Source organism: Amblyomma maculatum, chromosome 6, assembly GCF_055883805.1.
Source record: "Amblyomma maculatum isolate TAMU_Amacu chromosome 6, ASM5588380v1, whole genome shotgun sequence".
NCBI classification, from domain to species: domain Eukaryota; kingdom Metazoa; phylum Arthropoda; class Arachnida; order Ixodida; family Ixodidae; genus Amblyomma; species Amblyomma maculatum.
Window position 1 is genome coordinate 121,293,526 of NC_139349.1, and position 26,027 is coordinate 121,319,552.

General features: G+C 46.5%; 2 protein-coding genes and 1 pseudogene across 2 annotated transcripts; 1 reads left to right on the forward strand and 2 right to left on the reverse strand.

Moving 5' to 3' along the window:
* Positions 1-1,794: 1,794 nt before the first annotated feature.
* Positions 1,795-25,604, reverse strand: LOC146186680 (tetraspanin-33-like). Its single transcript, XM_084608080.1, has 4 exons — positions 25,596-25,604; positions 25,089-25,413; positions 4,277-4,433; positions 1,795-2,161 (listed from the first exon to the last, which is right to left on the reverse strand). The coding sequence occupies exons 1-4, from the start codon at positions 25,602-25,604 to the stop codon at positions 1,795-1,797; spliced, it is 858 nt and encodes a 285-aa protein (XP_084464206.1).
* LOC146186681 (uncharacterized) lies at positions 5,486-8,645 on the reverse strand (annotated as a pseudogene).
* Positions 18,876-22,413, forward strand: LOC146186682 (uncharacterized). Its single transcript, XM_084605721.1, has 3 exons — positions 18,876-19,257; positions 19,760-19,837; positions 21,643-22,413. The coding sequence occupies exons 1-3, from the start codon at positions 19,102-19,104 to the stop codon at positions 22,411-22,413; spliced, it is 1,005 nt and encodes a 334-aa protein (XP_084461847.1). The 5' UTR covers positions 18,876-19,101.
* Positions 25,605-26,027: the final 423 nt, after the last annotated feature.

Sequence of the window (26,027 nt, forward strand, 5' to 3'; positions counted from 1 at the left end):
AACGAATCACATGGGACTGCCAAAGTATTGTTGTAATAAAAAACTTGCAACTCTAAGCCAGTGGTAGTCAAACCTAAGTATGAAAATGACACACTTTGAATGTCGACGTGTGCACATAAGAAAAATAAAATGAAAATATTGAACGAACCTCACACCGTTTTATTTATAAGAAATCAGTTATTTCAATCAGCTACGTGCAGCACACATGACTAATTACTCTTTAGATCTTTCATGTTGCGCAAAAAACTCATCGGGTACGCCATTGCACTGAGTGATTAAAGTCCAGACTTTGTTCATGTGCAATAAAACATCGGAGGTCGATATGATTTCTCGCTCAGTATTCGGTAAAGTTTAACAATAATGTCTCCGTCTGTTAAAATGATTGTGACTGTCATTGGGGCAATGACAGGCTGTCTTATTCACCGCGTTGCTTTACAATAAGATCATCTTCAACAAAATTGCTGCCTGCATGTGAGAATGGCACAAAGAACCAATCGGCGAACGACACATAAGACAGAAAAAAAGGCATGCCGATAGGCCTGCTGGCTACTGCTTATTAAACCAGAGCTTTGTGGTGACGCTAGGAGTTGGCACATGCTTTGGCGGTGATAGACTATAGCCCGCTCCGTACATTGACAGCGGCCTCTGTTTCACACCAGAGTAGCGGCGCTGTTATTCCAAGGGAAGGAAAGCGTAGCATGGGGCGGCAGAAAGTTAGTTGGGCGGATGAGATTAAGAAGTTCGCAGGGGTCAAGTGGATGCGGCTAGCACAGAACCGGGTTAAGTGGAGAAATATGGGAGAGGCCTTCGCCCTGCAGTGGGTATAATCAGGCTGATGATTATGATGATGATGATAATGATGATGATTACCATCACAGTTTAATAATTGGACAAAAGTAAAGGAAATGCGTACTCTCTCTCGCCCTTTATGACACCTGGACCATCCTGGCTTCTTTTTGTGTCCACATTTTGGACTTGCCAAGATTCCTTATTCTTTCGCATTAATAATTCAGGTCGGACACCCGTATAAAGGGAGAGGTTCACGGAAAATGAAATGAATAAGCGTTTGGTTTATGGGGTTTAATCTCCCGAAGCGACCAGGGTATGAGAGACGCCGCATAGTGGAGGACCCCGGAAATTTCGACCACCTGGTGTTCTGAAATGTGCATCCACATCGTGCAGCATACAGGAGACGAGCTTTCGTTTCGCCATAATTAAAGTAAGCAGCACAAAAAACAGGGACAGAAGAAGTGATACCTTTTGAGTGTTCCTATACTGTCGCTGTTTTTTTCGCTACTTCTACTTTACACCCCACCGACTAAGTCTCCCCTGATTGGGCTGGGGCAGGTAGGTCACCGCTGCTTGCGGCGGGGGCTAGCCTGCCACGGAATTTTTATCTGTTGTAGGCCGTCATTGCAGCCCCCATCACTTCGGTGGTGGACGACGGCCGTCGTTGCGGCGCGCGTCTTTCTCTCCCTCTTCTTTTTCTTTCTTCTCTATTTTCTCTTCTGTCTGCACGAGGCAGCGGAGGTGACTCAGCTACAGAGCCGGTAGCAGGCCCGTGCAATTTCGTTTCCTTCTTCCAATAGCCACAACGACAACAAAGACACCAAGATTTGGAGATTTATTTTCGCCTCCCTTGAAAAGGGGCCGCCACGGCCGGGATTTGATCCCGCCTCCTTGTGCACAGACGTCGAACGCCGAAACTACTGCACCGCTGCGCCAGGGCAAAAAAAAAAACAAAAAAAACAAGGAAATGAGCCACACACAAAGTCTGGGAAAGATCGCACGGCGCTACTTTTTTCGTTTTTTAATAGCCGCCTCTATATTATCATATATTTTGAGGATGGCGTCGATCTCGTCGATGACCGTATTGGTGATCATTTCTATGAAGGTAAGCACGATGACCACGACCAGGCATCCGACACCCAGTACCAACGCGTGCTCCTTGAGGTACCGGTTGGCCGCTTCCTTGCAGCTATCCATGTACACCCGGTACCAGGCCTCGTGGTCGCTCATGTTGAGCACATTGCGGCCGCAGTACAGACTGGCTGTCAGGTCGGCGCCGGACTGGGCAGCCGCTGTCTTGTTCGCTTTGCAGCACGAGTGGGGCACGGAGCAGCGCTCGTAGCTCGGGTTCAGGTGCGTGCAGTTGAAGTATCTGCGTGTGCGCGCGCGCATTGCCATGTGTAGTTCGCTTGCTCCGACGCTCCCTGTCACACGCCCTCACGCTGAGACTCAGCTAACTTCGAAATATGAAGCATGTTTGCGAATGCGAACACAGTGGCGATCACTGTTACCGCCAACAGGGGCGCAGTAATGTGCCACCTTACTCTGCGTATGGTTTCATAACGCCAGCGAAGACCTCTTCTGTCTGCATATGCTTCATCGCACTTTACAGTAAGAATGGTCATTATTCTGGAGTTCGAATCGGTGTAATCCCTACGTCGCTCCTCCTAAGCTGTTCCTTCCTCGAATATTCAGCAATTTTGGGGTGGTGCCGCTATCGACCCTTGACATTACGGTTGCAACAGGTGTTTGCTTTTTTTCTCTATTGCTTGGTCAACCCATTACATTTTACGAAAACAAAGTCAACGAAAATCACACAAATGCTATTTACATATGACACACTAAAATTCACGCATACACAAGCTACTCGGGAGGTTCTGCTGCAGCTTTTTGAACTGCCAAAACCTGTGCACGCTTCCCTGAAAATAAATTCTGCCAGGCCGCGCGTCTTTATCGCAATGGTAACCCGCCATCCTTGAGCGCCTTATACAGTGGAAGCCCGTGAGCAAGATTAAATCAAATGGTACCCCATCCTCACTTTCTACTCATAAGTACCGGATGCCATGCGAGCCTGGCGGAAAATATTTCATTAGCGTTCTTTGCAATAGATCCCAAAAATATACACATTATGTTCACTATGCCTTTGTACAAGGCCTTTTACAATGAAGGCCCACGTGCAGATGTGTTAAAAAGGGTAAAAAGAATGAAGGTGACGCCATGAGCAAAAACCTTGTTTTCTAAAATTGCACAAACCTTGCCGGTAAAAAAACACTTTTGGAGGAAAAGGAATTAGCTATACTATGTATTTTTTTACACTGTTGGGAATAATAATAATAATAATAATAATAATAATAATAATAATAATAATAATAATAATAATAATAATAATAATAATAATAATAATAATAATAATAATAACTGTTATTATTATTATTATTATTATTTTATTATTATTATTCCCAACAGTGTAAAAAAAGACATGGCCTAAGCCTATTGTTTCTGGCTTCCTGCATATTAAACAATGTGATCCCCATGGTATAGATAATTGCTTTTTCTCCAAAAATGTTTTTACCGGCAAGGTTCCAGTGTGCAATTTAAAAAAGAAGGATTTTGCTTCTGGCGTCACCTGCATTCTTTTTACCCTTTTTAACATATCTGCACGTGGGCCTCCATTGTACAAGGCCCTGTACAAAGGCACAGTGAACATAATGTCACACAATGCACAGTACTGTTTGTTTCACTTTACTGTTGACAAATAATCACTCGAGAACCGCGCTGACAGAAACCGCACACTTGCTACGACTTCTCTATAAAAGCCCTTAATCCCTTCGAAAGAAAACAGTGTTTGCGTTAGCGTTGAGACAGTGTGTGACCTCACGCATACCACGTGAATGCATAATAAAGATAAATAAATCATAAATGGCATATAATTGAAGCGATTTCAATTCGCTAAATGTACGCAGCACTGCCACCATCGCGGTGGGTGCCCTCAACAGTGGTGTTTCTTCAGCTAACGCTCGATGTCGATGCTCAGCAGCGTTGAACGGCTTGGAACTTTTTCATCGGCTATAATTTACGATCAGTATTCTTGAAGTGATCAACCCTTTCGAAATTAAATGTTTATTTACTCGTTCTCCAGAGCGAAGCCCATCACGTTCTTGCCGATTCTTTATATAAGTACCATTTACACAAGAGCAAGGAAAAAAACGTACCGACAGAAATAAACTCGGACATCGTAAAAAAACTGTCACCTTAGTGGACACTCCCTACTCGACAGTCCCACTTGTTGCCTACATCGCACTGTAACAGAAGCGTGACGTAAAATGCATTTACCAAACAGCAACATCGAGTGTGCGCTCCTATGTGCAGTTACTGTTGTGGCGTCAAAACGAGAAGGTCTGGACATAACCGGAAATTATGTGGCTGGGCGATGTGCGTCAGGAAAACGCTAAGCACTGGATAAAGCGAAAATCATGAGCGCACGTACATGTTCTTGTTCCAGTCCCTGAAGCTGCTGTCCGACACGCCGCAGCACTTCAGGTTGCGCTGCACGGCGTCAATAAGCCTCTCCGCGTCCGTGGTGTCGCGGTAGTGGACGATCAGTGAGTCGGTCATCGTCTTCTCTATCACCTTCTTGATGCCACCTGCGAGACGTCGTGCGCAACAGAGTTGGGTACATTTTTAAAGGCATACTCCTCAAACTTTATTACGCATAGGTATATATAGATCGGTTGGAGGAAAGCTGTCACCGTATTCAATACTGAAAAAAAAAGAAAAAAAAAAGACGGTGTCAGAAAGAATACGCACGTGATTACAAAATTGTGGCCCAACCGTGCCATGACAGCCTACAACAAGATAAAAATTCGGTGGCTGGCTAGCCCCCGCCGCAAGCGGCGTTGACCTACCGTCCCAGCCCAAAACCGCCTAGACTACTCAAGGCCTCTCCGCTCCTCCGTGACGTCATCACACTACGACGAACGCGGAAGCTGCGCGCTGCTGCGCGTTGCTGCGGGCTTATTCTTGTTTCACTAGAATTGAGGTTGTTGCCGCGTGCGAAAACATTGTTTGGTGTTTTAAGCCCCTTTGTTTAATAATAATAATAATAATAATAATAATAATAATAATAATAATAATAATAATAATAATAATAATAATAATAATAATAATAGGTTCACAGGAAAGTAAAGGCGCAGTATCTGTCACACTTGTTTCTGTGGACACCTGAACCGCGCCGTTAGGGAAGGAAGGAAGGTAATACATACCTTTTCAGTTGGCTCGAATATTGCAAGTAAACGTCTGTATATTCGTGCAGCGGATTTTCTAAAGAAGATTAAAGTTTCCGGAAACAGCACATAATCTAAATGGATTTATGAAAAGCCAGAAGCACTGCTTTTATTGTGCCAGTGTTGGTATAACGCTACGGATATAAACATAGCTTCAGAAAGTCAGCGCTATAAACGCTGGAACATTCTGTAGCCTCTGTACTCGTTTTGGAAACAAATAGCAAGGAAGCTTCGCAATGATTTCATAGCACTCAAAACAAGTAACTCCACGATCAGCAGAGGACTTTATTTTTGGCTCTAGAATTGATTTCAGCTCAATAAATTCGTAAACTGTATCGAGTATGAAAGTATTTATTAAAATATGCAAGTTTAGAGAAAAACTTTGACAAATGTCACAAAAAAAGTCAAAATTATCAAGGCTTCAAAGTGTTAATTTTACGCTTTTGAGCAATCTTGGATTGCACAAGCCGACCGTTTCTTGTCTTGCAATAGTTCTTTAGCAGGACATTGGTTGCTGCACATATTTCATCACTTGCTGCGGGCTGTGACCATTTTCTCATCTTTCAAAATTTTCATCTTTCATCAGGTTGCTTGTCAAATTAAAAAGGACTTCTTTTTGGTTCGCCAGTGCATGGAATTGAATTGCATGATTTTCACTACGAAGTTTATCAAGCACGATCTCGGCTTTCACTACAGCATTTACGACAGCTTGTTTTGGAAATTTGAGACCTCCGCGGGTTCATGTTCCGAACAATGTCATCATTCTCAATTTGAATGTCGCGGTCTTCAACTAGGTTTGCTCTGCAGGCTGTGCATGAGAGCTTCTTAAGAGCAGCGTGTGCACAGTAACCGGCCACGTATGTAGTGGCAGCAATAGTTGGTTCCTTGTGTTCGAAGTCGTCATCATTTACTTCTATGTTGAAGCTGCCTAACACGAGCTCGTCAGTTTTAATTACCGGCGCCCCTTCATCCATTTTTGGAAGCTCCAGGGCTGCCTGGAGACGAAGCTTTCGTTCTGATTCGTACACCTGACGAATGGAAATGTGGTACTGGGATCCAGATAGTTGTATTTGCCGAAACGCGCCTCCAAGCAGTCAGTCTGAATTTCACCAGGAGGACGTAGTCAAATCCCAGGTCGTGGAGGCAGTAGATGATGAGGTTTACCAACGCTTCCGTAGTGAGTCGAAGCGCACTGTTCGTCTCCCGTGTTAGAATTCCAGTATCAGATTTCAAGCTTTGCCACAGGTCAAGCCATTTGAAGATACTCTGAAGAAATTCAACTTGTGGAGATGATGTTTGTGTTACAGGACTCTGGAACACATCACGATGCCGTTGTCCTTTCTTGGGTGACTTGACGTTTACAATCCTCCACCACTTTGCAATGATTTTCAGAAACTCTGCTGTTCCAGCTGCATGCTGGAGACCGTAGCGTTCACCACATGTTTCAATGGCAGCTATGGTGGAGGGCCTGAAGACCTTCAGCGCAAGCTTAACATTCTGTCTCTCCATACTTGATGGGTTGAGAGCTTTTGCTGAGCGTCGGAGCATCCTTGATTAATAGATCTTGTTTCTTGAGGTGAAGGTCATGCAATGACTTGAATGATGCGGTCAGAATTTTCGGCGTTGTGCATAGGTCCAGAAATTCAGGAAAAACCATACATGTTTCATAGCTCTTCTGATTGATCCAGTTGTTGCGAACAAATTTTAGCAGGTGAACGGGGTCAATAACAAAAAAAAAAAAAAAAAGCCGTGTGGGATCTGATGGATGCCAGTATGAGCTGCTGAGTTTTGACGAAGTTCAAAAGAAAGACATTACTTTACGGTTGATGGAGTTGTCTGTAATAACAGCGACAATGCGAAGTCCAGCCTCCTCAAGTTCATTTATGATTTTTCGGAGGACAGCATTCAATCGTTGTGCATTTATTTGCTTAACTGGTAAAATGTGAACGACGGTTTTTTGCGATGAAAGGAGGCTTTGAATCATGAAAAAGTGTGCCATTTTCGCTGCATTTGAGCTGTTGCTGGCCATGCCGACAATGGTGCCACCCTTATAGTCAAAATACCGTCTGTAGATGTGTTTCATCCATCATTAGAACCGCACATTTCTCATGATCTTTCATTGTTGTCACAACCGTTTTTGCATGCGACAGGAATGAGGCGTCCTGCTGCTCAGCTGCTGGACTGACGGCATATGAACCGCAGACACGTCTGATAGTTGATTCATGCGGCAGAATAAGACCTCCGTAGCTTCTCAAGTATTTATAGGTGTGAGGAGAAATGGTGAATAAAAGGCACGTAAATACGGGCAACTCAGAACAGTAGCGGGACGATTTGCTAGAAAAGAAGGGGTACTTGTTCCAACAAGAAGGTCAAAGCATCCTGTCGCTCCTCGCTTTGCATTTCTTGGTTCAAAGCATCCTCAAGAAGGGAATGCACGAGCGTCAGTGTGCTATCTGTCTTATCCACGGGCTTGAAGGCAGACACCTTATCAAATCTCTCAATGGCTTCTAGTAGATTTGTTAGGCACCGAATGTCATTTACAGTTTCTGGAATGTTTACACCATCAACTTTGGTCACCTCTACATCTTGAAAAAACAGCCTTATGGACAAGTCATTTGTTACTTTAACTGATTTTCTGATAGCTGGAGCACCATCAAGACCGAGATTTAGAAACAGTATGCACTCAGGATAGGAAACAACTTTCCAAAATTCCGAAGCCAGGATGCGTGGAAGACCGCTTAACAGAGCCTGAAAACTGTCAATTCTGTTGCTGTGTTCTTCCTCTCGGTGCGTCTCAATGGACTGGTTGATGGCTTCCTGTATTGCAGCTGCTTCAAGACGCGCCTTCTTGTCATCTTGGGCCTCTCGAGAGGCACTTGTAGCTGGACCAGAAAGATACGCTAGGCAGTTTGGGAGTATGCTTGGTACTGCGTCAGGTAGAAGTCGTACCAGTTTCAGCTTAGCTTCAATCACTTTTCCTGTCTTCACATCCATGTAACTTGTTTTGTCGACCATGTCCGCAGGCCTAAAGTGACGCTCGCAGACCTAGAATGTGAAATCAGACATTAGGAGGATGCAGTACCTGAAGGTAAAAAAAAACAAAAAACAGCAGCCCTACCTTTTAAGGCTCTAATGATCGCAATTTAGTTTAAAGTCCGCGCGCACTCAATATCAGTAATACCGTGTCTCTAAGTCACATTCACGTAGTATAAAATAAGGTTCGGACCATAGCTATGGAAACTTTCTTTTTAAGGCGGAAGCCTTTAATGGCTCATACTGTCGTGGACAAAGTGTACTCGCTAAAGTCCCCCTTATTTTTAAGGTATGAATCCCGTACACATAATCTCGGAGTACCTATGTAGCGTTAATGATGCAAAGAAGTTGTCGATAACAAATAGTAAAGAGGAATATTTGCCTTACCACCGATCGCTTTCCTGGTGTGAAATCGGCACGATGGATGACTTTTATCCACTGAGCCCTTCTCACTGGGTCCGATGGGAACGTGCAGACTCTCACTGTATCCCCACCATCATAGTTTCCTCGGCACCGCGGTAGAAAGCAATGTCCAGGCATTCTCAAAACGTGCACACTTGATGAAAACACTGCAGCATCAGCGCAGAACTGTCACCGCCACTCATCCAGTGCCTATTTCTAAAAAAAAAAAAACAAAATCCGCAACACTTTTGCGACACACGTTGCACAAAGGCGAAATCTCGCACTGTAGTTGGAGCATGAACAACACCACCTAGACTAACCACTCGCACCCCTCGCACCCGCCTCCTGGATATGCGCCGAGACGGGAGACGACGAAAGAGCTCCGTCGTAGTGTGATGGCGTAGGCGCGAGGAGAAGGAGGATATGAAGAGGCCTTAGTCAGTCTAGGTGGTGTTGCCCAGCCCCGTAGGGCCAGGAACTGCCACCCTTCCTTTTGCAGACAAGTGAGAATCAAGTAACAGGTGGGTCACAGCCGCTTGCGGCGGGGGCTAGCCTGGCACCGAATTTTTATCTGTTGTAGGCCGTCATTGCACACGCCACCGCTGGTGGTGGACGACGGCTGTTGTTGCGGCGCGCGTCTTTCTTTCCCTCTTCCTTTTCTGTCTTCTCTATTTTCTCTCCTGTCTCGGCGCGGTTGCGGTGTCCACGGAAAACAAGTGAGACAGTTACTGCGCCTTTCCCTTCCTATAAATAAATCAATCAATCTCTCCTGTCTGCACGAGGCAGCGGAGCTGTGCGATGTCGGCGCACGTTAAAGATCCCCAAGTGGTCGAAATTACTCCGTAGCCCTCCACTACGGCTCCTCTTTCTCACTCTTTCCACTTTCACTCCCACCTTCCTCCCTTCCCTTACAGCGCAGTTGCGGTGTCCACAAAAAACAAGTGAGACAGTTACTGCGCCTTTCCCTTCCTACAAATAAATCAGGCAGTGGAGGTGGCTCAGCTACAGAGCCAGTAGCAGGCCCGTGCATTTTCTTTTCCTTCTTCCTACAGCCACAACAATAACAACACCACGATGTCTTTCTCTTCTTGTGAACCAATAATAATAATAATAATAATAATAATAATAATAATAATAATAATAATAATAATAATAATAATAATAATAATAATAATAATAATTATTATTATTATTATCTAAATGTATGCTGCGCCTTCCTTTCCACACAAAAAAAAACTGATTTATTTATAGGAAGGGAAAGGCGCGGTAACTGTCTCACTTGTTTTTTATGTGGACACCGCAACTACGCCATAAGGGAAGGGAGGAACATGGGAGTGAAAGTGGAAAGAGAGAAAGAGGAGCCGTAGTGGAGGGCTACGGAGTAATTTCGACCACCTGGGGATCTTTAACGTGCGCTGACATCGCACGTTCCCTGTGAATCAATTATTAAAAATTTACTCGTGCACCTTCACTACGGCTCCTATTTCTCTCATACTTTCATTCTCTCCTCCCTCCCTTCTCTTACGCCCCGGTTCAGGTGTCCACAGAAACAAATGTAACAGATACTGCGCCTTTCCCTTCCTATGAGCCAATTTAATTTAACGGGGAGTTGTTGTTGTTGTGGCTGTAGGAAGAAGGAAAAGAAAATGCACGGGCCTGCTACTGGCTTTGTAGCTGAGCCACCTCCGCTGCCTCGTGCAGACAGAAGAGAAAATAGAAAAGAAAGAAAAGAAAGAGGGAAAGAAAGACGCGCGCCGCAACAACAGCCGTCGTCCACCATCGAAGTGGGGAGGGCTGCAATGACGGCCTACAACAGATAAAAATTCGGTGCCAGGCTAGCCCCCGCCGCAAGCGGCGGTGACCCACCTGTACCAGCCCCATCAGGGGAGAGCAGTCAACGGGGAGGCAGCCCGGGGTTGTGCGATGTCGCCTTGAAGGTCAAACCTAGATTCTGCGCCTTTCTTTTCTTAGAAACAAATGTACAATGTAAAAGAAAAAATATTAAAACATGATCCAATATCGAGCGCGCAGCCATGCCAACGACTCGGAGTACGCCAAGTTCAAACCAAGACCAACTTCTTTATGGATCACCGGAGTCTCTTCCTAGCCATAACCAAAGAAATCCTTTCTCTGAATAAAGAGATTTACCATGTGTAACCATACTTCGTCTTTCGCTTCACACTAGGTTTAACCGAAGCTAAACCACATCCAATTTATTCATTTATTTATTTATGGAGCTGGTTACGAGGAACAACGGCGGTGGCGCGAAACGCAGCAACGGGTGCTAAAGGAGCTGCGTTCTAAAAGATCCCTGTTATTTATAAACGGTAATTTCCACATAGGCCTGCACAGTTTATGGAGAAGCAGAATGGCAGATCTTCACGCACGGCCAGTTAGAAAATACCTTAAGGAAACTGTTTCAAGATATTCTAAACTTATAACACTTGGGGATCCAGCACCTGACTGGCTCTTGCACATTGAAAGTGTGAGATGTTTAAATGAATTTTAGCCCTGGTGTATCACTCAAATTCGGATTACAGTTCCTGTGTGAATATTGTATATTTTGAGCTCAATAAAAAAAAAGCCATGGTTATACAGTGGCAAATATCCCGACCGCCGGCGGCTGCGTTTCGATGGAGGCGAAACGGAGTGGCGCCCATGTGCTGTTTGATGTCAGAAGTTCAACAGGTTCCAGCCACTGTACTACAGGGATCTTTTTGATAGCATGTTGCTAGTGCCTACTATCCACCACTCGAGATATTGTGTGTTGGCCACTAACGACGTTTTGTAAAGAGTTAAAATTATACCTGTTCAACCCACTGTCAAGCATTTTTTTCTACTTCATAGCGACACGCTCCCCGTCAAACCTTGGCTCCAGGATAAAGAGATATTTGTTCCTTGGACAGTACTCTGTCTGCTTCGTCTGAAGCCAGAAACAGCCGATCATAATTTTCTTGATTGTTGTAATGCCATTTTTCACTGGGACGTCCTGAAGCGCATTTTAAAGAACTGCCCATAAAGCCATATGTTATCCGTTTCCTGACCGTGGATGATTATAGAAGCTTGCCATATTGCATGTTTATGGATTTGAGTTTAGATTTCATGTACATAAAATGCGTGTGGCTGTGCACCATGCTGATGTTGATATTTGATCTGTAAGGGTTAACTTTTAAGAAAGACTCATATATGTTCGAGACGTTTTCAAGGCTCAAGAGAGAGAGAAGAAACCTTTATTTAGCCGGATAGTTATATAGGGCCGAGTTATATTGCCCTACTAGATGGCCAGCAGGTCAAGCCTGTTAGCGACCTCGTAGGCGCGCTTGAGGATCCGGTCTTGTATGCACGGGTCCGAGCTGCGCAGCAGGGTCTCCCAGTCATCTGGATGCACGATTTCTCCTAATTCTGGAGGTGGGGGGTCCTCCTTGCATCCCCAGAGTATATGGTTGAGGGTAGCTCTTTCATCGCACAGTGTACAGTCAGGAGAAAATTGGCTGGGGAAAATATGTGAGAGAACTACCGGGTTTGGAAAGGAGTTTGTTTGGAGTCTCCTCCAGGTAATTTCGTGTTCTTTGCTTAGACGCTTGTGCGGGGGCGGAAACTTCCTTCGTTCAAGGCTGAATTGGTGGGTTAAATTATGAAATGATATAAGATTATCCTTGGCTGTCCCAAGAGCGGAGGTGGTCACCGCCCGGCCGACTAAACCTCGGGCTGGCTGGTGAGCCGCCTCGTTTCCAGGGTTGCCAGAATGTGCCGGTACCCAAATCAATTCAATGTCCCTATCTGGGAAGGGAATCTTATTAAGAATATTTAGAGTAGATTGTGCAATTCTACCTCGGGCGAAATTGTGTATGGCAATCTTGGAGTCGCTGATGATAATATCTGCCTCTGAATTTGTAATGGCTAAAGCGATGGCTGCCTCCTCAGCCATTGCGGATGTGGGTACACGGTGTTCTGCATTAGACGAGTTGACTAATCTCAATCACTTTTAGTAAGGTAACAAAGGCCAAAGTGTAGTTTTTGTTTTAGAATGCGTGCTTATGCTGCAATAGAGAAAAAAGTGCACGTTAAGAATTCCGGGTGGTCGAAATTTCCGGAGTCCTACACTACGGCGTCTCTCATAGCCTGAGTCGCTTTGGGACATTAGGCCCTACAAAACAAACAAAACCAAACCAAACAGGTAATGCAATTAATACATCAGAGAAATATCTTAGATCGACAACAATCAGAGGAATCATTCGAAATTGCGCATTCAGAGTTTAGGCACGAAAGACTGCAACAGGTTATGCTTCCTACGAAGAAAACGAACATAAGCCCCCATGAGCGTTTGGCTCGACGCTAATCGCACCTTGGTTCGCCTGGCACTCAAGCACGCAGCGATCGTGTGCGATAACTGTAATGCAGAATCTATTGCCAGGCTGGATATTATCCGGCGATTGCTGTCTGTTAACAAATTATATTTTGACGTAAACCGCGCACTTTTCTTCCAATGTAAAGAAAGCGTAGCAGGGGGCGGCAGAAAGTTAGGTGGGCGGATGTGGTTAAGAAGTTCGCAGGGGTCAAACGGATGCAGCTAGCAGAGGACCAGGATAATTTGAGGAATGTTTGCAGAGGCATTTGCCCTGCAGTGGGTATACACAGGCTGATGATGATGACGCACCATACGGAAGCAGCTTGTACTGGAACCACTCCAAGTACGCCGTGGTACTAAAATTATATACTTAATCTCCATTAGTATCACAAACCCTAGCCTTTACAGTCAACAGAGGCGCGGGATACCCGTTACAGTTACCCGTCGTCCCTCTAAGAGGTTTGATTGATTGATTTATAGAAGGGGAAAGGCGCCGTAACTCTCACCTGTTTTCTGCGGACACCTCCGATTGATTTATAGCAAGGAAAAGGCGTGGTAACTGTCTCACTTGCTTTCCGTGGACACCTCAGCCGCGCCGTAAGGGAGGGGAGGAAGGTGGGAGTTAAAGTGGAAAGAGAGAAAGAGGAGCCATAGTGGAGGGCTACGCAGTAATTTCGACCACCTGGGGATCTTTAACGTGCGCTGACATCGCACAGCACACGGACGCCTCTTCGTTTCGCATCCATCGAAACGCAGCCGCCGAGGTCGGGTTCGAACCCGGGTACTCCGGCACAGTAGTCGGGCGTCTTACCACTGCACCACCCCGGCGGGTGCGGACACATCAACCACGCCGTAAGGGAAGCAAAGAAGGTGAGAGTGAAAGTGGAAAGAGAGAAAGAGGAGCCGTAGTGGAGGGCTGTGGAGTAATTTCGACCACCTGGGGATCTTGAACGTGCGCTGACATCACACAGCACACGGACGCCTCTTCGTTTCGCCTCCATAGAAACGCGGACGCCGAGGTCGGGTTCGAACCAGGGTACTCCGGCACAGTAGTCGGGCGACTTACCACTGCGCCATCCCGGCGGGAACTTTAACGTGCGCAGTCGTTAATGCAGGAGGTGGTGAAGGGTGGCAGTTCCTGTCCCTACGGGGCTGGGACGGTAGGTCAACGCTGCTTGCGGCGGGGGCTAGCCAGCCACCGAAGTTTATACGTTGTAGGCCGTCACTGCACCCACCACTGCTTCGGTGGTGGACGACGGCTGTTGTTGCGGCGCGTCTTTCTCTCCCTCTTCTTTTGCTTTCTTCTCTATTTTCGCTTCTGTCCGCACGAACGCTCTGGTCCCTCCTCAATGTACGAAATAATCTTTCGCAGCGGAGGTGGCTCAGCTACAGAGCATTTTCTTTTCCTTCTTCCTACAGCCACAACAACAGCGCACTCGTCGCACTGCACACGGATGCCACTTCGTTTCGCCTGCATCGAAACGCAGCTGAGTTCTGAATCTGGAAACTCCAGCACAGTAGTGGGGCGTCTTACCACTGCACCGCCGCAGCGGGGCAATTGTACAAGAAAAATATTTTTAGAGCGCAGCTCCTTGGCGCCCGTTCCTGGGTTTCGCGGCGGCGTCGGCGTTGCCCATCGTAACCAGCTCCACTTTCACTCCCACCTTCCTTCCTTCCCTTACGGCGCGGTTGCTGTCTCCACAGAAAACGAGTGAGACAGATACTGTGCCTTTCCATTGATGTGAACCAATTATGAAAGGCACGCTTCACAGCTCAAGTGGACTTTCACTCTCACCTTCCTTCCTCCCCTTACGGCGCGATTCAGGTGTCCACAGAAACAAGTGTGACAGATACTGCGCCTTTCCATTCATGTGAACCAACTTTGAAAGGCACGCTTCAGAGCTCAAGTGGACTTTCACTCTCACCTTCCTTGCTCCCCTTCCGGCGCGATTCAGGTGTCCACAGAAACAAGTGACCAACACTTCGCCTTTACATTCGTGTGAAACAATTATGAAAGGCACGCTTCACAGCTCAAGTGGAAGACGCGACCACAAAGGGTGCACACTGCAAAGATAATTCATGAATAATGCGAGCGCCCACACCGAACTGCAGGGTAACATGTGCAGTACCCGAGAATTCACACACTCACAGAGAAAAGCATCATATTTTGATGTAGCTTGCTTATATACACCTAGTTCACCACGGTAAAAAAAAAAACAAAAAAACTTCGCTTTTCAAAATATGCCTCGAATGGCGTCGTTCCAGCATTAAGCTCTTTGGCGCCTGTTCCTGGGTTTCGCGTCGTCGTCGCCGTCGCCATTGTCCCTCGTAACCAGTTGTCTGTAATTGTACATATATGTCTTGCTCGAATTAGTTGCCTAAATCTATAGAAAAGCTGGAACAGCTGACGAGCTGCGCTCAAATTTCGCATTAGAAAGTACCGTAATCGTCGTTAATTTTTTTTATATACAAGAAAATATATGAATTTGGCCTGGTTAGGTGTACGTGTCCAAAATTCCGTGGCGTCAACTCAAATGCATAAGGATTCTTCCTTTCCCCAAAACCTAATTTAAATAAACATTATAAAATAGAACCGCGGATTGGAAAGCGGGTGTTAAATAGGCTGCAACACTCGGCTTTTGGTCATCATTAGGGTCAAGCGATGATTAAACCCTCATAATTGTTTCAGGCTGCAGTTGGTTAATTTCCTCTCTGTTCAGACTCAAACTATTCCCACCCATTCTGCACGCAAATGAAGGCCTTTCGCGCTTGTTCACGTTAACATTTAAATTTTCCGCCACCGGAAGTTAGGCCTACGTCACCAGATGTCCAGCACCACCTGACCCCGTTTGATGTCGACATTACCCCTCCCAGCGATTTCGACTTCTGATGGACTTAATTGCTTGTAATTATTTAACCTATTTGCCCACATCTGGCATTATTATCAACAATTGTATAACTTGCATACCTTTCTTTGACGCTCTATCCGATGGCACCATTCTGTTTCACCTTTTACAGCACCGAAAATTTAATGCATAAGCGAAAACCCCTACATACTCATACAATGATTACGCAATAACAGAGGGGTTCAACGCTGCTGGTGGAGTGAAAGCGTTGGCAATCGAGAATTGCGTCGAACACAACCAGCGTTCCGTTGAATGCATCAAAGTTCACCGGCGTTCTAGGCAGAATCCACTTCCACGCCCAGCGTATGCAATCCCAGCAGACTCCTGTTCCACCCGCCGTGGTACTACAGTGGTTAGGGTGCTCGACTACTGTTCCCAAGGATGCGGGATCGAATCCCGGCCGCGGCAGCCGCTTTTCTATGGAGGGGAAACGAATTGCGCCGTCTGCTGTGCGATGTCAGTGCAGGTTAAGGAACCCCAGGTGGTCGAAATTACTCCGAAATCCTCCATTATGGTGCTTCGTCCTCTTTCTACTTTCACTCTCACCTTCCCCCCTTCTCTTACGGCGCGGGTCAGGTGTCCACAGAGCAAGTATGACAGATACTGCGCCTTTTCTTTCCTGTGAACCAATTATGTTCCTGCCGCGGTGGTGTAGTGATAAAGATGCCCGACCACTGTGTTCTTTTTTTTTTTTTAGATTTCCCGGGTAAGATCCCGACCGCCAGCTGCTGAGCTTCGATGAAGGCGAAACAGAGGCGTCCTTGCACTGTGGGATGTAAGTCCACGTTTAAAGATTCACAGATGGTCGAAATTATTCCGCAGCGATGTTGTTGTGACTATAGGAAGAAGGAAAAGAAAATGCACGGGCCTACTCCTGGCTCTGTAGCTGAGTCACTTCCGCTGCCTCGTGCAGACAGAAGAGAAAATAGACAAGAAAGAAAAGGAAGAGGGAAAGAAAGACGCGCGCCGCAACAACAGCCGTTGTCCACCATCGAAGTGGTGGGGGCTGCAATGACGGCCTACAACAGATAAAAATTCGGTGGCAGGCTAGCCCCCGCCGCAGCGATCCACTACGGCTCTTCTTTTTTGTTTTTCAATTCTCTCGCGCCGCCGGGGTGGTCCAGTGGTAAGACGCTCGACTACTGTGCCGGACTAGCCGGGTTCGAACCCGACCGCGGCTGCTGCGTTTCTATGGAGGCTAAACGAAGAGGCGTCCGTGTGCTGTGCGATGCCAGCGCACGTTAAAGACCCCCAGGTGATTGAAATTACTCTATAGCCCTCCACTATGACTCCTCTTTATTTCTTTCCACCTAAACTCTCACCCTCCTCCCTTCCCTTACGGCGCGGTTCAGGCGTCCACAGAAAAATGTGTGACAGAAACGGCGCCTTTTCTTTCCTGTGAACCAATTATTATGATTATTTTCTCCGCCACCTCCGTGCCTTCCTTCAGCGCACGTTTAAAGATCCACAGATGGTCGAAATTAATCTGCAGCCTTCTGCTTTGGCTTCTCTTTTTTGTTTTTTAATTTTCTCTCCCTCCTGCCTTTCTTCTTTCACGGCGCGGTACAGGTGCCCACAGAACAAGCGTGACAGATACTGCGCCTTCCTTCTCCTGTGAACCAATTAAGTCCTCGCAATAATTCACTCGCTAGCCCATTAGCTCTTGCGGTCGAGAAGTCGTCGCTGTACCCTAGACTGGAGATACCGCATAAAAATGCCCATGAAAACGACGGAAAAATACGCACGGGATTTCGTATAATATAATAATAATAATAAAGAACTTTCCATGAACACTGCTGAATCTGCACTGCAGAAATGTGTAAGCCTGAGTGTTGTGTTTACCGCCAGATGTGCGATCGGGATTCCTCGAGGGACACATAAAGCACATTTTCAATGTTGTAAACCAATTATAGAACACCGGTGAAGTTTGATGTGTTCAACGGAAAGCTTGTTGCGTTCGACAAGGGGCACGCAATTTACCGTGTGCAGCCGCAACGCTCTGGATTTAGCATTTCCCCACTGCAGATTCTGCAGTGTTCTCGCAATTTCGCAGACTGCAGTTGGTTGATTACCTCTCTTCATACAGTTTCCAACCATTCGCACCCATTTGTGAACGCAAATCACGCCGTTTCCCGCTTGTTTACGTTCAGACATTTAAATTCGTCGCCAGCGGGAGTAAAACCCACATCATTGGAAGTCGAGTACCACGTGACCTCATCTGGACGTCGTGATTACCCTTTCCGGTAATTTAGACATCTTATTGACCTACTTGGCCGGAATTAACTGACTATATAAACCACCCGCACGAAAGTCTTCCCACAGCGACATTATTTTATCCTCTAATGCATCCATTCTTTTCATTATAGCTTGTTTCTTTCGAACGCAATCATCAGATAAACTCGTGATTACACGAACTTGCGACATAATCACTCAAAGATTATGCGTTATTACTAATTATTGGTTGACAGGAACAAAAAGCCGCGGTATTTGTCACACTTGAATGCGGACACCTGAACCGCACCGTAAGAGAAGGAAAGAAGGAAGGTGGTAGTGAAAGTGGAGAGAGGAGTTGTATTGGAGGGATGTGGAGTATATTCGACCATCTCGGCGCCTCTGATCAGCGCCATCTAGAATTTTTTCAAGGCCTCCGCACTCCAGTCTTTCGTAGGTCTGACGTCACAACACCTTGCCCTAGCCGAAGGGGACCTAGGTTTCTCGGCGTTCCGATAGGTGGCGTTGACGGTTTGGTTTGGTTGGTTCACAGGAAGGGAAAGGCGCAGTATCTGTCACACTTGCTCTGTGGACACCTGAACCGCGCCGTAAGGGAAGGGAGGAAGGTGGTAGTGAAAGTGGAAAGATAGAAAGGGGAGCCGTAGTGGAGGGCTACGTAATTTCGACCACCTGGGGATCTTTAACGTGCGCTGACATCGCACAGCACACGGACGCCACTTCGTTTCGCCTCCATCGAAACGCAGCCGCCGAGGTCGGGTTCGAACCCGGGAACTCCGGCACAGTAGTCGGGCGTCTTACCACTGCGCCACCCCGGCGGGGCTGGCGTTGACGGTCAAATACGTTTTTTTTTCTACCTTTGTTGACCGGCGGGTGCGCGCACGCTTGCGCTTGGATGTAGTATTTCTTGAACTGTTTCGTGATTATAATCCAGCACACGGCGTGCAGACTGCACGAATAGTCTTTGAAGTGAAGTGGTGGTGTCGAGGAGTTTCCGAACAAGGTTGAAACTGGTCGTAAAGTCGACGACTAGGCGAAATCAGTGCGTTAGGCCTGTGCCTGCGGTGTGGGACGACGATCTGCGAGGTTTCTGCGTGCATCGAGAGCTGCGATGGGTCGCTGCTGCGTACCCAACTGCCGCGGAAATTACGATAACGGTCCTAAAGTCAGACTGTTTTCGTTGCCGGGTGACGTTTCCCGAAGAAAGCAATGGGTGAGAGCCATCCGTCGGGACGATGTTGACATCTGCACCTTACGCGATCCCAAGGTATGTATACATACATACTTCCGCATGTTCTCTTCCCTAGGCGCCAAGGTTTAAAACAATGTCGTTTCTTGAACCGACACATGTTTTTTTTTTTTTTTTTTAACGTGTTTTTTTTTTGAAGGGGACTTTTTGTTTACTGTTTAAAAATGGTGATAATGATTTCCTTCGGTTCCAGTGCTGCCTGCTAGCTTCGTGCTAAAATCGAGTAGAGCTAGTCGCATATTAATGAAATAGAGTTGGCTTCTCTGCATTTCCGGTAGAAATATTGGGATTTCGAATTTTGAAGTTTTAGCGAGCCACTTATGCCTTTTGTACTCGTCTGGAGTACTGTGTCGATTGCGTTTCTTGATGTCGAGCCTCTTATCTTGCACTTGACACGGCCCTGCTTGATTACTATTTGCTGAAGGATCTATACGGCGCGTTATATATGAAAACAAAAATACCAGTGGAGATGGTAAACGAACCCAAATCTTAATAATTGATCTTTTCTTTTGCTGTGAAGGTTTGCGAGCTGCACTTCAAGCCAGAGTATCTCCGGTCCACTTCTAGCTATACAGCATCTGACGGGAGGACAGTAGAAGCAGCGATGGGACTTACACGTCTGACACAAGAGGCTGTGCCAACCATTTTCCCCAATAGCCCTGCCTACCTACCACACTTTGCTCCAGTGCGTGATGCACCAGAAGAAAAACGAAGGCGACTTGACGCATCCCATATGGACGAAGCCGTGCAGTTGTCACTGGCAGCACATGCTGAAGAAGAGCGTAAAAACAAGCTGGCGTCATATGGTGATCTACTTTCACGGCTTCCAGATATTCAGGTGTGCGATTTTTGGATGGTGAAGGCTGTTCAAAACGCTGTGTTTTTCGTGCACATTGCGGGTGATTCAGGAGAACCAGAGGTGGAACGCTCTATTGTAGTGAGTGACCTTATGGAGGTTACGGCCTTCTGGAGGAAGGTAAAACTTTCTTCTGGTGTTGTAACTATGCCTAGCAAGCTGGATGATATGCGCTCTCTTGAGTCTCTCTTGGAAAGCGTAAAAATGTTCAAAGCACCATCTGTATGTCACACAGATGAAAAAGTGAAGGCGTCTTTTCAGCTAGTGTGCTCACTTCTTGATGACATTACGAGCGAGGATCTTTTGCCTCAAGAAAAGTTGGAAACAGCTAAATTTTTAACTGAACAGTTGCACTTGCTCCTTAAAGATAAAAGTGCATTGAGGTATCCAGCAGAGCTTATGATATTTTCAAGCATCCTTTATACCATTTCCCCACATGCCTATAGGTTCGTCCGCAGTACTAGCAAAGTAACTTTGCCACACCCTTCTACAGTTATGAGGATTTGTGGCGAGTATCGTGCCAGTCCTGCGCATGAACAGACAGATGAACATTTCTTAAGCTATATCAAAAGAAGGACAAATCATCTAAAGAAACATGAAAAAGTTGTCATTCTCATGATGGACGAAATTCATCTGACGCAGTACTTTGATTACAAAGGTGGCTCATTGACCGGCACAGCAGCAAACTGTTCTGATGCAGCAAAAACTGCTCATGTATTTATGATTCAGAGTTTGCTATCAGGGCACAAAGATGTTGCGCATATCTTGCCTGTCTTTAGCATTGAAGCAAGGCAGTTGCACGATGTCCTCAAAAAAAGTGATCTTAGAGCTTGAGAAGGCAGGACTCACAGTTATTGCTGTCATCACAGACAACAATGCGATAAACAGAAAAGTGATGTCCATGTTTTCACCAAATAACAGATTGGGTATTGTATACCCTCACCCAGCTGACAAATCTAGGCCCCTATTTTATGTGGTGGATCCTGTTCATCTACTAAAATGTGTGAGGAACAATTGGCTTAATGAGAAAAATCCTGGAACATGTATTTTCTATCCGGAGTTTTCAAGTGCATCATCATTAGTTCGAATTAATGGCGCTTCTTTTAAGGCACTGCGCGACATACATGAATTTGAAAAAAAAAAGTCTGTCAAAGTTTGGCTATGGGCTCACATACAAAGCTCTCCACGCATCTAACATAGAAAGACAGAACGTAAAACTTGCACTGAAAGTTTTCAGTCCATTCGTTATTGAAGCCCTGAGGTCCCTTGGAGCAAAACTCGGATTGTCCTATGCTGAAGGAACGGCAGACTTTATCAATGTGATACTCAAGTGGTGGCACATTGTAAACGTAAAAACGCCCAAGAAAGGCCGTCGGCTAAGAGATCCTTATCAAGAACCAGTGACGAGCTTGTCTGGTGTGCAAGTGCAGTTCCTAAGTTCTTTTGTCAGCTGGTTAGATGTATGGAAAGAGGTAAGAATGGATACCGGCGCGCTCACAACTGATACGCATGCTGCACTCAGGCTTACAACTTATTCGCTTATTGAGATCTGCCGCTATTGCTTTGACGAGCTTCACTTGGAGTATGTCTTGCTCGGCAAATTTCAAACTGACAGCCTCGAACAAAGGTTTGGAAGATACCGTCGCCTTTGTGGAACAAACTACCATGTCTCTATCCAGCAAATATATGAGGCGGAAGCGAAGCTAAGGCTGCAAGACTCACTTATCTTCCCTGAAATGAAAGATATGTGGAAATCTAGCAGCAAGACATTAGATGCCAGCCGCCTCATAGAAGACTATAAGATAAAAATAACAGAAGAAGACATGAAAAGCAAGGAGTCGAGCTTGCCAGCTATTACATACATAGCTGGATTTTGTGCACATTCAGCTCTAAAAAAGGTTCCTTGCACAGCTTGCGCAGAAAATCTTACTGCCCAAGAAAGAGATATGGAACTGGATCACCACATAATAATTGAGAACCTCACCAGGGGTGGTTTGAAGTTCCCGAGGCCTGTGGTCATAGATGCTGTGCTGCGTATGCAAATTGTTCTGGAGAAATTGACTACAGCAGAAAATGTTGTGCAATTTCATGCTTCCAGACATCAGAGGGAACTGCTGATTAGTTTGACAGCAGAAGTGATAGACGATGAAGGATTCGATATCTGTTCTGAAGGTCATCATCCTGATGTTGTCTATCACAATATACTGTGGGCAGCAGCGAACACATTACTTAAAAATTATGTCCAAATGAAGACTGACCTCTTAAACAATGAACTGTCAAATAAGAAAAAGCAAAGAAAGTTCAAAACACTTTCATAATGCAGAGAAGTTGGTTGAAGGGTTTTGTTTGTATTGTTGGTAGTGAGTGTATTGTAATGTGTATGACAACTCGTCATTCTTCAATGTGTATTTCAAGTAAATTTGTCAGTGTATTGTTCAGTGTTCTTTTTTTAATGAATGCTAGTGTTGAGAAATAAACGTTTTTCTTCATGCTACTGTCGCCCACTCTGTTGTTGCTTGCATGACAGCATGACACAGTTAAATAATGGTTTTAACCGCAGACTAAGATAGGACATCATGTTGCCATGAGAAAGAAATTGACGCTAAATACTGGGCGCACATTGAAATTCTTGGGAGCGCCTATTTCACTTCGGCTCAAAAGCCGACGGGCGGAAGCAAGCAGGCGCACTCCGGCGGGGTCGGGCAAGGTACGTGACGTCACGGATGGAGCGTGCAGGCCTTGAATAATTCTAGGTGGCTCTGCTCTGATCCCCAGGTGGTCGGAATTACTCCGTAGCCCTCCACTACGGCTCCTCGTTCTCTCTATCCACTCTCACTCCCACCTTCCTCCCTTCCCTTACAGCGCAGTTGCGGTGTGCACAGAAAACAAGTGAGACAGTTACCGCGCTTTTCCTTTCCTATAAAGCAATGTTTTTTTTTTCGTTTCGCCTCTATCGACTCCATGACGCATCGTCCGCTGTGTCATGTGCTCAAGTACACATGGTGCGCGTGCCAACACCGTTCGAAATCCAGACGAATGCATAGATAGATGCAATATTCCCAGAAAAGGTGATCGAGCGAGGCCGGCATCCTTTTCTTGTATGTTGGTTGGTTGGTTCACAGGAAGGGAAAGGCGCAGTATCTCACACTTGCTCTGTGGACACCTGAACCGCGCCGTAAGGGAAGGGAGGAAGGGGGAGTGAAAGTGGAAAGAGAGAAAGTGGAGCCGTAGTGGAGGGCTACGGAGTAATTTCGACCACCTGGGGATCCTTAACGTGCGCTGACATCGCACAGCACACGGACGCCACTTCGTTTCGCCTCCGTCGAAACGCAGCCGCCGAGGTCGGGTTCGAACGCGGGAACTCCGGCACAGTAGGCGGGCATCTTACCACTGCGCCACCCCGGCGGGGCCCTTTTATTGTGACGCTATCGCTCATTGCGCATACCATTCCGCTTGCCATTTAGCATGCCTCTGCTTCGCATGCTAAATAGATTGCGATAAGGATTCGAACCAACTAAACTACATCCAATTGTATGCCGTTTATTTTAAGTGCAGGCGTCCATCGTTGAATTAAGCACATGCTGTGCGTTACTTGCACAAGCATCAAGCTAAACAAAAATATAATAATATCAGTTGATTGAAGAGGTGCACCTTTAGTCTTGGTCCTCTGTGCCAAAACTCTGAGCGGGGAGACGTTTCATTTCATGGCAAGTGGCTTTAAAATTTGCTTTTGTGCTCGGTTGCATATTTCAACGGGCAACCATGTGCACATGGTGGTGCTGCGCAGATAGCCGTCGATATTCGCTCCACTTTTTTTGAGGAATAACAGTTCGCGCTTTATCATTTCAGAAAAGTAATATGACGACCCAAGCTGTCGCCTGTTCAGCCCGACAACGCGCACACTGCAGGTATTGGGATAGTATATGTTGCGTCACTCGACTGTCTCTCCTAATGTTATTGCTTGGTTTGAACCCAGTTTAGATTCGGTTTCCTGTTTTTTGCTCTCCTATTATATGTTGGTCCTGAGTGCTTTGAAAACCTACATACTTTCCGTACGTATAGGAGGAAACTATAAGGAATGTGATTTGATTAATAATTTAAACAGCTGAAAAAATTGGCAGTCGCTTAGCTCTGCTATGCCTGGATATACGTAGCGTAAAGCGCCCGCGGCAGTGCGCTCTGGGAAAATTTAGTCTTCCGGGCCTCTCTCGCGGCAGCTCTGGGAAAGCTCCTTGTCGTGGCGGTACATCGCGTGCCCCTTATCGAACACAGCCAGCATTTCACTGAACATATTAAAGTTCACCGGCGTTCTATAATCCGTGCACAAGAAAGGAAAGGCGTAGCATTCGTCACTCGCGGAATCCCGCTATTATGCTCACTGACAAAGGGAATTATGAACAACGCTTCGCGATCCGGAACGTGGCGCTGTGCTAAAGCGCTGGGCTGGGGATCCACGGGATGGAAGTTCGTTTCCGCGGTGGAAGACAAGGTTTAGTAATTTATTTTTAAAGTATCGATTCAATGGTGATTGGGTATGATACTTCTGGTTGTTCGCTTCGAATTGGGCGGCTCTCGCGCATACGTAAAATGGGCGGCGCAGACTCTCTCGTAACTCGGCTCTGACCCGCGTCGTGTAGCTTTACGCTAAAAAGTCCTAGTTGTTTGCCTTTAATAAGGACGTTTAGTTTAGCGCCACCGCTACCGCGTCAGCGTCAGCACGCATGCGCAGATCACCCCAAGAGCGACAGATGGCGCCACGTCTCTGTTCAATTTCAGTGGACTCCGCCGCAGGAACTAATCAGAGCGTGCTATGCTGACGGTGTGCGGTAGCGGTAATGGCCGCGGTAAACCAAAAGTCTCTAATGCCTAGACGCCTTTGTGTGATGGTAATGTGCGGCACATAAACCGAACATAGTGGTGGCATTTGTTTTAGCACAGAAAGGTGGATCGCAAGCGGAGACAGAATGTTGACTGATCGCGACGTGTCACTCACCGGGCACGTAGAATGCGATGACGCCGAAGACGAGATGGACTGCGATCATGACGGTGAGGGCGAGCGAGTAGAGCTGCAGCAGGCAGCGGTTCTCGCGCAGAGCGCCCACGCAGCCGCAGAAGGAGACAACGAACAGCGACGCGCCCGCGATGGTCGTGATGATCTCAACACGCGTGATGATTGCGCTGGTCGAGTCGAGGGTGGTCAGCACGTCTGTGTCGTCGTCTTCTTCTAGCCCGCTCACGTACAGCGCCACGCCAATTGCCATCATCAGAATTCCAAGAAACCACAGCGCCAGGTTGAGCAGCAGAAGGGGGTACCGCACCTGCGAGGCGGACTTCGGTCACAACCAAGACAGTTTGGTAGAAAGAAGAGGGGTGCAATGCTGGTGCAACGTCCCGTGTACGTGGGACACCGCAGATGAGAAACTTGGAGGAGGAGTAGGTGTACGAGTATCAGGAGCGGTGTGTCGGATGGAGTTGCCGCGAAGGAACTATGCTACAGCACTGAGTCCATCTTCATCCACAGCCCAACGAAGGCATTATTGCGCAACTTTTACTTGGTATTGGCTCCTTTGTGTGAACGTAAAGTTAATGAAGAAGACCAACTACGGTCTGATGGTCTGCTAACAGCCTCAAGCGGAGGATCATACCAATATCTATCGCTCTTAAATATCGACTTCGATCATTGACTCCGATCACGCTGTGACCGGCCCTCCTGACAACGAAACACGTGCGCCGCAAGACTGCCACACTATGTTGAGGTAGAGGACTTCCCCCGGGTACACCAGTTTTCCATCGCTGGCAGAATCCTAAACGAATGAATATGAAATCAATGACAATGGAGCGGTTATGTAGTGTCTGCACGCATCACATCACTTTATTTTCCTCGAAGACCCCTTTTGGAGTTTGCATAAGGGGTGGGGTTACGTTATGATCG

What these genes read in the sequence shown, in the direction of transcription:
- LOC146186680 (XM_084608080.1), bottom strand. An exon ending in CATCGCATTCTACGTGCCCG is followed by an intron (nt 4,434 to 25,088) that starts GTGAGTGACACG and finishes GACGTCTCGCAG; the next exon opens with GTGGCATCAAGAAGGTGATA. An exon ending in AGGGACTGGAACAAGAACAT is followed by an intron (nt 2,162 to 4,276) that starts GTACGTGCGCTC and finishes GCGCACACGCAG; the next exon opens with ATACTTCAACTGCACGCACC.
- LOC146186682 (XM_084605721.1), top strand. Translation starts at nt 19,102, where the DNA reads ATGGGTCGCTGCTGCGTACCCAACTGCCGCGGAAATTACGATAACGGT. An exon ending in GCACCTTACGCGATCCCAAG is followed by an intron (nt 19,258 to 19,759) that starts GTATGTATACAT and finishes TTTGCTGTGAAG; the next exon opens with GTTTGCGAGCTGCACTTCAA. An exon ending in CTGACGGGAGGACAGTAGAA is followed by an intron (nt 19,838 to 21,642) that starts GCAGCGATGGGA and finishes TCGCTTATTGAG; the next exon opens with ATCTGCCGCTATTGCTTTGA.